We start from the raw sequence: 16,086 nt of genomic DNA, 5'->3' as shown, positions 1-16,086 counted from the left end.
CTCAGGCCCTCCATGTCCCGGGCTACTCCTGAGCACTCCAGGTATGCTGTGCCCCAGCTGCTCAGGAGTATCCCACCCTCCTGTCCCCATCCCACAGCACCCTGTGTCCCTCAGACCTTGTGCTCTGTAGTACCTGACACCCCACACCATAGGCTGGCTCCACAGCGCCCTTGACTACTCTAGAGCACCCCAAAACACCCCCCAGCACTTTGTACCCTCGTTCTACTTCAGAGTGCCATAGATACCCCCTGGAGAGCTCTCCAGCATCCCCCGCAGGGCTTCACAGTCGAGTGCCCCAACTGCTCCGGAGTCCCCCAACACCCCGGCGTCCCGGCTCCGGAGCAGCATAAGACCCTACTCCGGGGTATCCTCCGCATTTCACTGGGAGCTGCTCCCCACCCCGCTGCCGCCGGCTCCGTTACGAAACGCGGCTGGGGCGGGGCGGCGCAGCGCGGCGGCGGCAGCCAATGGGCGGCCCCGGCTGCTCCACCACCGGCGCCCGGTGCCGGTCTGGCCCGGGGGGTTCTGCCCCGGCAGGACGGGACAGAATAGGGTGCAGCGTGCCGGGAGCCGCAGCCCTGTGCCGAGCCGAGAGGATGGGCTGAGCAGCGCGGAGCGGAGCAGGGCAGTGCCCGGCGGCAGGAGGTGTGCGGGCACGGTGGGCCCTAGGGGCAGCTCCTCCCTTGTCAGCTGCAAACTACTGCGATGAACAGTGCGGGTCCCAACGAATACTCCCCACACCGGGGCAGGAGCCTTATCTGGCAGCCCCTTGGCCCCGGGAGCAGGAATTTGGACATGCTGCGCTGCCCCTCCTGCCACCTACTCCTCTGGGAGCCAGTGACTGTGTCCTGCGGACACTCCTTCTGCAAGTCGTGCCTCGGGGGGACCGTCCCCTCACGCTGCCCTCTCTGCCAGGAGAAGCTGATGCTGCTGGGCGTCGGTGCGGCGAGGTGCAACGTGGTGCTCTGCGGCCTCCTGGAGAAATGCGTGGAGCAGGAGAGCCGGGTGGCCTGGCTAGTAGCACAGGTCCAGGACCGTGTCACCCGTGGGGACCTTCAGGAAGCGCTGAGGATGGTTCAGAAAGGGCTCGAGCTGGGTAAGCACCGCTGGGCTTCAGGGGCTGGTGGGGTGGGCTGGGGGTGCGAAGCCGGGCATGAGGGACCAGCCCTACAGCTGAGACGAGGATGCTCTAGGCCTGGTACCCTCACAGGTGAGTACCAACGTGGGTCACTTTGTCACAACACCCCAGTCTCCTCCGAGCCTGCACTGTCCAGAGCTGGGAGACTGGAGAAGCTGGAAGTGTCAGTGATGGGGGGAGAGGATCCAGTTTCTAGGCATTTCTTCCATGCCTTCAGGGGATGATGGGAGGGAGTGCGTGGCTAGCAAGCCCTGCTGCTCATCCTGGGGCTGCGGGCAGGACACACAGCCTGTGTCCTATTGACCACGTGCTTCTGGCCTTGGCAGGCGGATGGAGAGGAAAGAGCAGCAGACAGCCTCTTGCATCTTGCCACCCGGCAATATTTCAGGGTCAGAGGAAGAGTTCTGCCTGGGGGGGGTGGCCATTATGTAAAGCAGCTGGAACATTTCCAGCCCAGGACAGATATGTCCTCGCTCCCAGAGCCTGGTGAGCCTTGGCTGAGCTCCTGTGCCAGGCCCACGGCATAAGGCAGGGTGTAATGTCTGTGTGTGCCCCCAGCCCCCTTCTGCAACTAGCCCTGGCAAGACCTTTGCCTTCAGGGCCAGAATCGGGTCCAGGGGGTCTGCTTTAATGTGTGGCTGTAAGTGGATTTCTTGTAGAGTAATGCTTAAATAAAAGGGGTTATACAATGTGTCTGGAGCAGGGGGTTGGGGTGGTGGAGGCAGAACGTCCTTTCTCCACTGGCGTTTCTATGACAGCAGGCAGCTCTCCTCCCGCCGCGCAGACACTTACTCATCACCCTCTGCCAGACAAGTGCCAGAGGTTCAGGGTATGCCTGGAACCATGGGGCTGCACAGGCTGCCCAGCCAAGCCTGGTCTTGGCAGCAGAAAGCAGGTCCCTTTATGCAACCTCCCGTGGCATCTGTGTCATACCCTGGGCTCCCATTCTTCAATGCAAATATGTGTGCAGAGTTCTCTAGAACTGTCCTCCTTATTGCCAGGCTTTTATCTGATTGCTGTCTATGCCCATATATCTCTCTTATTTAAAGCCTCTGCTAGTATGAAGAGGAAACACTGTAATCTCTGTCCTCTCTCTTGGCTGCATGCACTGTTGCCCGAAGGACAGGGGAAGTCTGGCTTAAGGCAACGAGGAAATTCCAGCTGCAGCTCCCATAAACCTGCACTTGCTGGTGCAGCTCAGGCTCAGCCACGTGGGTGGTGCTTTCAGGCTGTGTTTTCCAGCTCCTGCTGTCTGCTTTCAGGCTGCACAACTTCTTATGGTCTCCACTTTCAAACATCACCACTGTTAGATGTTCAGGCCATGAGAATGGGTTGTTGTGTGGTTCAGCGTTGCACTGCAGACTAGTTTGCAGTGCCCTGCTCATCCCAGCCTGTAGAGCAGCTCTCTCCACTTGGGAGGAAATAAATTGTCAGTTTCTTGTCTTTTGTTTCCCTTAAGTGATGGAAAAAAAAAAACAAACAAAACCAAGAAAAAAAATGCAGTGTAATGTGTAACACAGGAGGCCTCCCAACATGCCTGGAGCCAGGAGGCTGGGGAGCACTATCAGTCACTCATCAGGTGCAGGGCTGCCAGCTGGCTTATGTCCTTGGTGTCTAATGGTAGCATAGATCCAAAATAGCTGCAGCAGAAGAGAGAAATGCAGAATTTGCAGCCCCATTTCACGCTTCCTCCTGCCCAGATCAGTCACTTTATTGCTGGGCTGTGCAAATGTTCAGCGAGTTTGCCCACATGGAAACTAAACCTCTAGACTTTGTACCCATTTGTTCTTCCCCGTCTGTTATTAGGGACAAGAATATTTTGTCCTCTAATGTGTGCTCCTAGGATATTGAGCAGCAAGCTCCCTTGTTTCCTGACTTGGTCCTGGCTGACATTATGACTGAAAATAAGCTCTGAGGGATCAGGTGTTGCTCTGCTGCACAACTCAGCATGGCCAGTGCAGCTTTGGTGCTGGAGTGGCTTGGCCTGAGCTCTCTGCTGTTCTCTGGATTGTGGTGGCACCAGGTAGAGAACAAAGTCTCCCTATGCTCCACGCTGGATAAAGAAGTAATAGCCACAGCAGAGCTTCCTCCTCGTGTGGGCTATCTCTGCTGGACCTACCATCATCCCACCAGGAGCTGGGTGCCAACAGGGGTCTGCAAGATACTGGAGGCTTCTCCAGAGGGCCAGGGAGCAGTGGGTTGCTGACCCCAGCCCTCAGCAGCTGTCAGATGATGCTCAGCACTGGTGGGGACATGGGGTTGGGTGCACAGGCCTGTGGCTTAGCTGGAGAGCCAGCACAGCACTGGATGTAGGTCACCTCCACAGCAGGCCGTGACATAACAGGGTGGGTCTGGGAACCTATGCAGCTCAAACCCACAAACATTACCACACCTGGTTACTCTGAGTGTAGGCTTTTGGGGTGCTTCTTGCTTGTACTCCCTGACGTTTCCCACCCCAACTCTTCTGCTGACAGTGCTGGTGGGCTCAGGAGAGAGGAAGGTCTCACTGCCTGTTATTTAGAATCAGACAGGAGTGTTTGGGGTACTCAGCACTGTGACACAGAGTGTTGTGGGCAGCAACACCTGAGGGGCCTATGCCTCCCTCTGACACTGAGATCCCAGCAGTGACATCTCACTGATGAGAAGGTGGATGCTCAGTTCCCTTTCTCTTTTTGGGGAAATCTCATCCTTTTCTCATGCTTGGAAACCCTGAGTCACATGGTGGGGGGAGATCCTTGCACAGCTGCTGATTTCTCCTCTGCCCTGGGAGAGCGATGGCAGCCAGGTGGGTCTGAGAAGCTCCCTGGTGATTTGGGAATTTAGGTTTCCATAGCTGCAGGTTTCTTCAGTAACATGTTATTGTGGCTCTGCTGGGTGAATCATGTTACAGAGCCTTCTGTGGCAGCAGCTCCTGGGGGAATTACAGCTTTTTGCCACATCCCAAAAGGATGGCTGAGCTCCAAGATAGTGGTGGGGACCCTCACCTGAGAGCATTTGGGGGAGGTGGGGAAAAACAAAGGGAAGAGCCCTGAAAAGTTTAAAATTAGATGTTTAGGGGAACTAAATGCTTTGCAGAGACTTATGAGGCTCCAGAAGAGGAGCACAGGAGCTGTCTGTGCTGGGCATGAGGCTGTGGCACAGGGGCTGTCCCACCATGGTGGCATCTCCCCAGCCTCACCCAGTCCCTCTGCCTCCTATGGACTCATCACATGAGTGGTGACGTTTCTCTTTCTCAGCCCCAGACTCCCATTCCCTGCGGCTGTGCCGGGCAGAGGCTTTCGCAGCACTGAGGCAGCACCCACAGGCACTTGAGGACCTGGATGCCATGTGCAGGGCTGAGCCTGGAGAGATTGAGGTGAGTGGAGGGAAGACTCCATCAGCTGGCTGTGCCTAGAGCCACATCTTACCACAGAGGAGCAGTTTCTCTCTGTCCTGAGTTCTCCTAGCTATTGAATTCATCCTGCTCAGACACATTAAGCTGCAAATCCAGGCTGTAAGTGCTGTGGGAGAGGTACAGCACCATGTCCGTCCTTGCTAGCATGCAGGCAGTGAGGGCACATAGCTGTGCTGGTGCACAGGATCACAGCTGAGACCTCGGGGAAGCGCTGGCCAGAGGGTGAGCTTGGAGAAATCAGCCCTGAGACTTGCTTGCTGGTTTGTGAAGCACACAGTGGCAGCAGTTTTGTGGCTTCAAAGGCAGAAGCTTTTGACTCCATCTTGAGGTCTCTGTAGGGTTTGTTTGCTTGGTTTTTGCAACTGCTGCATTTTGGGAGAGTCCTGTTTTGTGGGTACCTGGCTGTGGGTGGACTTTCTATGATTCTGTGTCTTTCTTAGACAAGCCTGAGCAAAGGAGCAGCAATATGTCCAGGTGCTTTGGCCTGGGATAGGAGCAGAATTCCCTGGGGCTTCACATGAGAGCTGAATGTGCTCAGCTGGTTACTATCTCATAGTCACCACAGGTGTTTCTACCCTGCAGGGATTCTTCAGGAAAGGGAAGGTGCTTCTGGAGATGGGACAGAAAGCTGAAGCCTTGCTGGCATGGGAACACTGCCTGACACTCAATCCCCATTTCCACCCTGCTTGGAGAGAGATGGAGAACTGTGTGCTGTGCTGTGGCAGGGTCCTGTGCCCTTGCATCACACAGGGAGATGTCCTTGTCCTCTGGAGGACTCATGCTTGTCATGGTTGTGCTGCTCTGGCCAGCAGTGGGATCAAAGAATCTTGAGTCTTTGGTCCAAGAGCCTTTCCATTGTTCCAGTGCAGGTTCACCCTGAAGAAAATTCTGCTTCCTCAGTCCATATCTTCAAGTCTCAGGTTTTGCAGTGTTTAGATGCTGACATGGCACAAAGTGGGCTTCAAGGCAGCATCAGTATTTACCCAAGGCAAAGCAGCCAGCTGAAAGCTGCCACTGGAGAGTCAGTGTCTTTTCAGCAGATGATTTCAGGCCAGCACCCAGACAGCTACCAAAATCACTCTCAATAGTGGGGCCTCTTGCAGTGTACCCAGCATGGAGAGTTCGTACTATGAGTGGACACTTGCCCTTCAGGAGGGAAAGGGCAGGGCAATGGGAAATTAACTTGTACCTCTCTGAGCTCACTCCCTCCCTGCTCTTTGTAGGTGATGGAGAACATGGCTCCTAGCCTTTAAAATGCACCATTTGGTTTGCTGCCTTGTGCTGCTTTCTTCCTTCCGTGCTACTAAGGCATTTGTTTGACAGCGAGCTCAGCAAGTGCTGAAACAAGTAATCCTGATGTGCTCTTCAGGGGGCAGGAGGCTTCTTTGAGGCAAAAGGAAGCCTGGTTGCCCACCCACTTCCCTGTTTCCTTCTTCTAGTAGCCTCTGAGCTCCACTTTCTCCTTGCAGATCCTCATGCAGGAGGATGCTTCGCAGCCACACACAGCTGCTGTGTGCCCAGGTGATGCCCACCGGGACTCGAGTGGTCCTCAGGTCAATGGAGGGAGCCCTGCTCTCCCATCATCTTCCACACAAGCTCAGGTAAGAGAGTCTGTAACAGCCTATACCAAGGGGACTTAATGTCCCTCCTGGGCATCCCAAAGTGGGATGTTCCAGTGATGGGAAGGGAGGTGTGATAAAGGGAAGCTGTGCAGGATCATAGCTACATGCATGTGGTTGTGAGCTGGGATGAGAAGCTGCAGGTAGTGGAGGGTGGGAGAGCAAAGACACAGTTGGAGCTGATGCTGTAGGAACTTGGGGAACAGAGGGGGCTCTTTATGTCTTCATTCCTCCCTGAGTTTTATTCTGGAATACTTCTGGTAAGATTTTAGACTTGTCACAACAGCCAAGTCACATCACATTCAGAGGGAAAAAAAAAAAAAGGAAAGAAAATGTCAGATTTAATGTTTGTTGGTTTTTTTCATCCAAACCCCACATTAGCACCTACTAAGGGAAGCTCATCTTTCACTCTTTGTCTCCAAAAGATGAATTTGGCAGGTTTGGAGAAGGGGAAATAAAGAAAATGGTCTCAGATACCCCCAAAGACCAGGTGATAAATCTGGACAGAATAAGCCTGTGAATTGACCATGAGATGAGCAGCAGTGTCTGCAGACCACGCTCTCCTGCTGTCCCACCAATGCAAGATGTTAATGTACAGCAGCACACCAGGAAGCCTCCCAGTGCCATTGATCGTGGTGGGACAGATGGGGCTGTGCATTCAAAGGGCAAAAGAGGGTTGGGGTTTGATTTCATCTTTGCTGTGCCTAGGATCAGGAGGGAGAGGCGGCAGATGGCAGAGGGGATGCAGGGTCTGAGCACAGCCAGGGGACAGCCACCTGTACCCAGCCGGGGCCATGGCAGGAGCCTGCAGCAGAGAGGCAGGGCCGGTGGCTGGTAGGTGAGTGTCATCAAAGGTACCAGAATCTTGTCTCCTGCAAGATACTTCTTGAAAGTCCATTTTGGCACTGAAAACGTAGCATTTGTGCTGTGGGCCAGCTCAGTGAGCAGACATCCCAGGGACATCTGATGTGGCAGCTCTGGCCAACACATTCCTCACCTGAGGAGAATCCGACCTTCTTGTGGACTTATACCAAACTTTTGAGTCTAGCTGGGAGAAAAGTTCTTCCTCAAGCCAGACATCACTTACTCTCTGTGTGGAGCCAGGGAGAGATTCCCAGGGGTGTAGGTGGGTTTAGATTTAGATGAAATTCCTTTCCAAGCATGTGGCATGTCACATGTTGGAAGTGGCACCCCCTGTGGCACTAACTTGCTACCCATGTCCAGCCAGGTGGTTGCTGTGTACCTGGGTTTGTGTAAAGCACAGATGATAATCTGTGGCAGGCTTCCAGAGACTTCCATCTGGGAGTTTTTTAGGCTACTTCACCTCCCAGTGCCTCAGTTTCCATGAGACCCCTTGGTGTAAAGGCTATGGATGAGCATGGATGAGTTAATGGGGGAGGAGGGAGGTGTTTATGTTGCATTTCCCAGCAGTTTTGTTTTAACTTTCAAAATGCTTTGTGTAGCAGTTAACTGTTTACACTTCAGAACAAGGTCAGAAAGCAATGATGAATTTTCAGCATTGAAATGGGGGTGTGTGTCTTCTCTTTCCTTCTCTTTTGCCACCATATAACAAAGAGGAAACAGCAGCAGCAAAGTGGACGCAGCTGTGCCTCGAGGAGCTGCTGAGTGTATCTGACTTGGAGTGTTCCCTCTGCATACGGTGAGTTCTGCAGCAGGAGAGCTTTTAGGATGAAGAATTAGCACCTGCTGGGTTTTCTTTCCTGATTGTGGATCTTTCTTCATGTCTTAATAGCAAATTCATTCTGCAGTAGTACTGAAACATGGGTTTCAGTAGAGATAAGAGATAAGAGGGGAAGGCAGGGGCATGCTTTGCCCTGCCAGGCTGTAAGAGCTCAGATCACCATGTCTCAGGGTGCAGCATCATTAGATCTGTATCAGCTGGGACATCAGTGTGGAGGTGGGGATGTTCAGCAGGGTCAAAGACTGAAAGCAGTGGCTGCCCTTTGGAACTGCATGCTGGAACAGGAAGCTGTTACTGCAGGTGAATACCATTTCTGATGGGAATATTGTAAACCCAGAGGGGAGCATTTCTGAGCTTGAAGGTGGAAAAGAGGACAAGGTAGAGGCCAGGTCCATCAGCTGACTTAGGGCTGGGTGCTGCCACAGGGCATGCTGCAACCAGGCTGTTATTTGTGGTGTGTCCCAGGAGCTGGAGCAGTTGTGCAAGTGGTTGTTGGCAGAGGGTTGGGTGTTGCACTGTCAGACATGCAGGATGGTCACGGTGTCCTGTACCAGCAGCTGTTTCCAGGTCTGGCCATGTCATGGGGGAATGACCCAGGAGAGAGAAAGATTAAGACTGCATTTGATCTGAACTGGGTGATATTATGTCTCTTCTGAGAGCAGGGAAATAATGTTCTGAAGTCAGGGCTCAGCACTGAGTAGGGCTTTCCTGAGACCTTAATTTCATTTCTGATCCTGGAACTACCTGTGAGCAACCCAAGCCTTTCACTTTACTGTACTGCCTTTGGGCTATACACCACTGCAGGTGTCTGGGGAGCCACAGCCCTGCCAGAACCCAGGAGGGTCATGTGTATACTGATGGGGTCTGCAGAGACCCCATGGGGATGCTGAGCAGTGCTCAGGCCTGGGACAGTTCTCTCCTTACATTATTGTGCAAGTCCAACAGTCAGACTTCTAATTAAAGGAGTAAGCCAGTTAGGAACCTTTCTGTTTAATTAACAGGACTTATGAGCAAAGCTTATCCAATGCAGCCTTAGTGAAGGGGAGTTGCATAGCTGTGGTCTGCCAGGGTTTGACAGACACAGTGTGAGTTTTCCATAGTGTCATTGTCTTCAGTGTAGAGGACTGGTAAAGGTAGCAGGTTTCCCTTGAAATGGTAAGATGGTACCTGGGAAACGTCTCGTTCCTGCTGGAAGCAAAATCCCTTGCTCTCCCTACCAAGATTCAGGGAAGATGCAGGTACAAGGCTGGGGACAGCCAGAAGCTGCCCTCATGGCTTTACTCAATCCTGGTCTGCTTGACCCTTGCAGCCCAGCCTTGTACCTCTGCAAGTCCCTGAGCACTTTGTGGGGTCCTTGCATTGTGAGTGTGAGACCAGCTGGGGTTTCCAAATGAGGGTGCTGAGCTGGGCCTGGGGGATGAGAGCTCTATGAAGTCTCTCTGTGCTGGGCTTACCTGTGCTCCTTCCAGTGTGGTGCCTGCTGACTTTGGTCCCTTTTGCAGGCTATTCTTTGAGCCTGTGACAACCCCATGTGGGCACACCTTCTGCAAGGAATGCCTGGAACGCTGCCTGGACCACCGGCCCACCTGCCCCCTCTGCAAACAGAGCCTGAGAGAGGTAAGGGCTGGAGAGGAAGAGGTAAAGGCTCCATGGTGTGTCAGTGTGAGCTGAAATTCCCCCCCCCCACCGACAATAACCAGGCTAGTCCAGTCTGGAAGCAAATGAAAGCTGTATTTACAAGCAGAATCTACAATCTACGATGAAATGCAATGAATATGTACAAATATACAAAATTCACAACATTTACAAATATATACAATCAACAGAAAATCACAACCAATCTCCCTTTGCTTCCCCCCAAAGGGGACCCTTCCCAAAGGGGCCTCTCTCCCAGCTCTCTTCCCCCCAGACTCCCCTGGACAGAAAGCAGAGTTAGTTAAAGCAGAAAGTTGTTAACTTAGCTGCCAAGGTCAGTGTGTGTTATCTTCAGCCAGAAGAGAAGAAGAAGAAAACAGCAGCCAGACAGCCCAGCAACTGCCCCCACTGCAGAGCACAGAATGTGCAGAATGCCTACTTTGTTTTGGGTAATAGTTCTTAAACATTTCTGTCTATCCAATGGAAGTGTTTAGAACAATCGTTATTTTGCTTTCTTACACCCAATAGTGACTTATTTACACTCTTTCACTTTCTATGTTTTGAACTTTGCAAAGAAAAAAAATTAAAAAGACAGTTTCAAACTATGACACATGGGAGGGAGCCCAAGGGAGAGCCGGGCACTGGCTCCAGCTGCTGGCAGCATGCCCAGGGCTGGGATGGGAATGTGTGATGCTCTTAATGTTAGCAGCACCCTGGCACAGTGGTGTCAGCTCCACTCACAGGGGAATGACCAGACAGTTGGTAATTAAGACCAAGAGATTAATTTCCACAAGATGCCACAGTGATTTAGTGAGATTGTAAACAGGACTGAGAGGCAGGGAGAGAAAGAGAAAGAATGAAGTGAATGCTAATTACTTTTTAAAATGGAAATGGATGGAAAACCTGCTAGCCTGGAGATTTGATTTAATCTTTAATGAAAAGGGATTTGGATGAGACCGTCAGGGAAATTAGGTTGTCATACAAGGCCTGCATCACTGTCAGAGGCAGGACACTGTGCTGGATGGGCCCTGGGTCTGAGCTGTGTCTGCAGGTCTTGGTGGAGCTGACATCCCATCCTGCTAGATGGCTCAACATCCCCTGATAGGTTTTATCCCTGACTTTCTCTGGTCTGAAATTACCTTCAGCTCCAATGAAAATGAGCTTGATTCAGGGCTCCCCCACTACTTCTTCAACTGATTTCTCAGTCTGATTTCTTTCAGTACTTGAAGGCTGGAAGCTACAGCCCCACTGTGCTGCTGCAGGACATCCTGCTGGCCGCCTTCCCCACACAGCTGGCTGAGCGCCGAGAGCTGCACCAGGCTGAAATGGCAGAGCTCTCCAAGTAAGCAGGGACCTACTCCAGCATGCCCATGTGTGTGCACAGGGGCTTGGCTCTGAGGGGGCTGTCCACACTGTGTACCATTGCTGTGGCTTGGGGCTGCTCAAATGAGGGCTTTTCCACTTCTAAGGCCACATCACAACAGTGCTGGTTCTGGGCAGGTGCGGATGTGCCCCATGGGCACCTGGGGATGAGGGAGCATCTCTGCAAGGAGCTGTTCTGTGGGTAGAATCTGTCCTTGGGCTCAATCTGTCCTTGGGCTCTTGGTGAGCCAAGAGGAAGCTTTAGTATTGCTCTGCTCTGAAGTATCACTTCTTGGGGTAAAGGAGAGACCTGGTTGAAGGCGTGGCCGTGGCACAAGCCAATGCAGAGCCCTTGGGATGGGGGACTTGCTCCAGTAGGTTTCTTAGTGCTCTCCTCTCCTGTCCCTCAGCCTGACCAAGAGCATCCCCATCTTCGTATGCACAATGTCCTTCCCAGGCATTGCCTGCCCCCTGCACGTCTTTGAGCCTCGCTACCGCCTCATGATCCGGCGGTGCCAGGAGACCGGCACCAGGAGGTTCGGCATGTGTGCATATGAGAACGGGAAAAGGTGAGCCTCTGGGCAAGGTGGCTTCCCACCAGCCTCCCTGCTTTGCAGCCCTCTGCCCCACTCCACAATGTCCAAAATCCTGAGCGGTTCAAAGGGGAGGAAGCAGGTGCAGTTTCCTATCCCACTGCAGCCTGAGATGAAACCAGCAGGGAGGTGGTGTGTTCCCTGCACCACAGACTGAAACAGGATCTTGCTGCCTCTCAGCATTACCACTAGTCAGGTGAGGAATGGGGCTCAGGATGCCTCAGAGCTGCGTGGTGTCCTGGCTGTAGCCTCCAGCTCCTTTTATTGAGCATTTTCAAACTGCTGTATTTCTCATACTTTGTCCTCAACAAGCTATGAGAAGGCATTGGGTTATATGGGCTTTTGTTTGGTGCAGCATGGCCATTCTTATGTTGCTGGTGGCACCTCCAGATCTTGGGTGGGCTTATTCTCCAGGCTCCTAACCCAAGTTAAATACCTGTGTTTACATGATGTGCACCAGTCCTGTTGAAGTGGAATGAGATAAACAACATTTTTTGGGCTTTGGGAGGAATTGCTCTGCAAGGGATGGTGTCTTCTGGGCCAACAGGGCAGTATGAGGACCTAAGTCATTCTGGTGCATGGCAAATGCACCAAAAAAAATGGGAGTGCAGGCAGTGTGTTCACTATGTCCTCCCCTTTTAGCAGCAAGTGATGACTCAACAAGGGGAATGAATCTGTGAATTTGCCTCATCTCAGCCAGCTTCTTCTTGGGCCTATTCCTCCTTTGGAGGAGGTGCCTGCAGGAGAAGCAGCTGTCTCCCCACCAATATCCCAGCTCAGACCTTCTTTTCTGTGCTCCTTAATTCAAGAGAGATGTTGAGGTACTAGAACATGTCCAGAGAAGGGCAATGAAGCTGGTGAGGGGCCTGGAACACAAACCCTATGAGGAGAGGCTGAGGGAGCTGGGGGTGTTTAGCCTGGAGAAGAGGAGGCTCAGGGGTGACCTTATTGCTGTCTACAACTACCTGAAGGGAGGTTGTAGCCAGGTGGGGGTTGGGCTCTTCTCCCAGGCAACCAGCACCAGAACAAGAGGACACAGTCTCAAGTTGTGCCAGGGGAGGTATAGGCTAGATATTAGGAGGAAGTTCTTCACAGAGAGGGTGATTGCCCATTGGAGTGGGAGGTGTTGGAGTCACCATCACTGGAAATGTTCAAGAGGAGACTGGATGAGGCACTTAGTGCCATGGTCTAGTTGATTGGATAGGGTTGGGTGATAGGTTGGACTGGATGATCTTGGAGGTCTCTTCCAACCTGGCTGATTCTATGATTCGCTCCCTGGCTCCCTCCAGTTTTGCTGACTATGGCTGCATGCTGGAGATCCGTCAGATCGAGCTGCTGCCGGACGGGAGGTCCTTGGTGGACACCATCGGCAGGCGGCGGTTCCGCGTGCTGAGCCGTGGACACAGGGACGGCTACAACACTGCCGACATCGAGTACCTGGAGGACAAGAAGGTGAGGGCAAGGCCAGGGCAAGTCCCCTGCTGCTTTGGAACAGAACTTCACCACAGATGCCTCCTACGTTCCTCTTGCCTCCCTGCAGGTGGCTGGGGAGGAGCTGCAAGAGCTGCAGTGCCTGCACGAGAGCACCTACCGCTTGGCTCAGCGGTTCTGTGAGCATGGAGACCTGCCCTCCAGGCACATTTTGATGCAGCATGGACCACTGCCAGAGAAGGAAGAGGACATCCAGGTAATGCCCCAAGGGAAGGGATGTTGTAAGTGGAGAGAGTACTGCAATAAAAATGTGTATTTTTATGTATTTCATAATTAATATCTTGGGTGGTGGTATCTTCAGACACCACTGTAACTTATTTACAAAGAAGTTATTCACAGGTTCAATTGTTCGGTTGTGGGTTTTACATTTCACATATAAAGACAATTAAATGACTTAAGCACAGACCTAACCTTTCCAAGACAGCAATTCAAATTGGAAATACAGGTGCTGTGATCTGTGGTTTTCCCACAGGTGGGATTCCGTGGCAGACTGGCCAGGGACTCACGACTTGCTCCTCTGCCTGGTATCTTCCCAGATGCTGTGGCTATAATTTGAGCAGTCTTTGGCTCAGAGAGGGCTAGAAGGCCTCTCTCTTGTGGTAAGCAGGCTCTCAGCTGCTACTTGGGCAGCATTTGGCTCTTGTTGATATCTGGGTGAGAACAAGGCAAGTTGTCTGACTTCTTGGCTGGTTTAAATACTGTCCCAAGACAATTAATGCCCTTTGGTAACACAGAACCCTAATAACTAGACCTATGGGACTGGGCATATCCAAACATGATCAGGGGCACACACAGTTCACAGCTGTACTACAAAGTTAATTACAAGTGGTACATGTTTATCTGGACCCCAGGAACTGTCTAGGTTTGCACATTCAGGGGTGCTTGCAATGTTAACCACACATGCTAGGCATTTACCTTGACCATCTGGACCCCAGGAACTGTCTAGGTTTGCACATTCAGGGGTGCTTGCAATGTTAATCACACATGCTAGGCATTTACCTTGACCATCTGGACCCCAGGAACTGTCTAGGTTTGCACATTCAGGGGTGCTTGCAATGTTAATCACACATGCTAGGCATTTACCTTGACCATCTGGACCCCAGGAACTGTCTAGGTTTGCACATTCACATGTGCTTAGCCAATTGTCTGGGCTAGGGCATGTGTGGGGGTTTGACCCTTCAGGACAAATACCAAGAGAGCTTCTGAGGCAGTGCCATTCCTGTGCAACCCCCCTGCTTAGCTTCCCTCCAAGAAGAGCAAAATAAACCCTGGCCTTTGCTCCTGTTAGCAGTTACAGCACACTTGGAGAGGTGGTTGGGCTTGTTTGCTAACACTGCTCACTGGTTTAATGGTTTTAAACTGTTCTTGGAAACTGAGCACTGAGTTTTTAGAAGCTTTCCCAGAGCCTTTTCCTAAATGAGAATCAAGGAACTGAGCTGTCTGGATTTGAACATGGGATTGGACGTGGCACTTGGTGACATGGTTTAGTGGTCATGAGGTCTTGAGTGGCAGGTTGGGCTCTGATGATCCTTGAGGTCTTTTCCAACCTTACTGATTCTGTAAAGACACTTGGGGAAAAAAGAGAAACAAATGGGTGAAGAAATGAATCCCAAAGCTCAATGAGTCTGTGGTCTCCTTTCTCATCATAGTCTTTTGAGATAGCCATAGGTGGCCAGTGGAGAGGAGCCAAGAGAGCAGGATTCAGTTTGCTTCCTAAGTTGCTGTGAAAAACTCACATTCTGGAGAGAAAGGAAAAAAAAAAAAAAGAAGCTCAAATTTAGTTTTTACTCTTTAAGAAAGTATTTCCTGCCTGGATCCTTACTAATATGCTCTTGCTGGCTTGTCCCAGGCTGAGGCTGTCCTGGCCAGCTGTCACATCAGTGCTGTGCTCAAAATTACAAAATGATTCATCCTTCTTCAGCTGAACTGAGCACTTCTCTCTTAGTTTGGCCTGTTTAGAGTTGTGCCTGCCTGGCCAGCACCTTACCTCTTTGAATGGTGCTAAGGGAAATGCCCCAGAAGAGGCTGGCCATGCAGGACTTGGCCCATGTTTACAAAAAGCATCTCCTCAAGCAGGGGAATGCACAATATATCTCTATGCCTCTTCTGTACAGACTTTTCCAGATACCTCTGTGGCTCGAGACTCCCTGGAGTCTTCTCTGGAAATTAAATCCAGCAGATTTGGGCTTGGACAGACAAAACGGCCACCCAGAGAAACACTTCAGCTGGCACTGCTGTCTGGACAAGAGTAACTGTTTCCTATCAGCTGTGGGAAACAGTGATCCCTGAAACTCTGCCAGGGGAGATTCAGATTGGATATTAGGAAAAATTTCTTTGTGGGAAGAGTGGTCAGGCCCAGGCAGGTAGTGGAGTCACCATCCCAAGAAACATGGGCATGGCACTTCAGAACATGGTTTAATGGCCATGGTGGTGCTAGGCTGATGGTTGGATTCCATGATCTTGGAGGTCTTTTCCAAGCAAAACAGTTCTGTGATTCTATGCAATCCAAAGGCTGGCTCTGGCCAGCCTGATCTAGTGTGAGGTGTCCCTGCCTGTGGCAGGGGGGTTGGAACTAGATGATCCTTGTGGTCCCTTCCAACCCTGACTGATTCTATGATTCTAAAGGGCACACATGCACCTTGCAGTTCCTGATGTGAGGGTCTCTCCCTGTTCCCTCTCCAGGCTTCAGCAGACGGCCCAACGTGGTGCTGGTGGCTCATCTCCATCCTGCCCCTGGACCCGTCCTACCAGCTGAACCTCTTCTCCACCACCTCCCTCCGTGCCCGCCTCGTGCAGCTGCAGCGCATCCTCACTGCCCTGCTGCAGCAGCCCCCTGCCAGGCAGCCCCTGCCCGAGCACAGCCCTCGGGGTCGTGTCTGAACCCCCCAGCCCCTGCCCTCTCTCCAGGGGACACCTCCAACCCCTTTCGTTTCTCTATGTGTTGCTTCATGGTTTTGCATATGGTTTGAGCTGCCCCTGAGGGCAGCCTCAGTGATGTGCTGAGCACCCTCTGCCTGGCTTGATGGGGCTGGTGCCACACCACCAGTGACACTACACCGTCCACACTGCCTCTGGGAGCTGCTTGGTCATATGGTTATGCTGTGCCCATTGGAGGGGAAACTGGGGTGGAAAACTGGGTTGTGTCTTGGGAA

General features: G+C 52.1%; 1 protein-coding gene across 1 annotated transcript; it reads left to right on the top strand.

Moving 5' to 3' along the window:
• Positions 1–795: 795 nt before the first annotated feature.
• LOC128973079 (LON peptidase N-terminal domain and RING finger protein 1-like) lies at positions 796–15,814 on the top strand. The gene is made up of 12 exons (XM_054389271.1): positions 796–1,096; positions 4,375–4,493; positions 5,115–5,240; positions 6,002–6,133; positions 6,860–6,989; positions 7,718–7,811; positions 9,356–9,470; positions 10,709–10,830; positions 11,261–11,419; positions 12,733–12,895; positions 12,984–13,130; positions 15,617–15,814. The coding sequence occupies exons 1-12, from the start codon at positions 796–798 to the stop codon at positions 15,812–15,814; spliced, it is 1,806 nt and encodes a 601-aa protein (XP_054245246.1).
• Positions 15,815–16,086: the final 272 nt, after the last annotated feature.

This window comes from Indicator indicator, chromosome 18 (assembly GCF_027791375.1).
Source record: "Indicator indicator isolate 239-I01 chromosome 18, UM_Iind_1.1, whole genome shotgun sequence".
Lineage (NCBI taxonomy): Eukaryota > Metazoa > Chordata > Aves > Piciformes > Indicatoridae > Indicator > Indicator indicator.
This window is presented reverse-complemented; position numbering and strand designations above follow the sequence as displayed.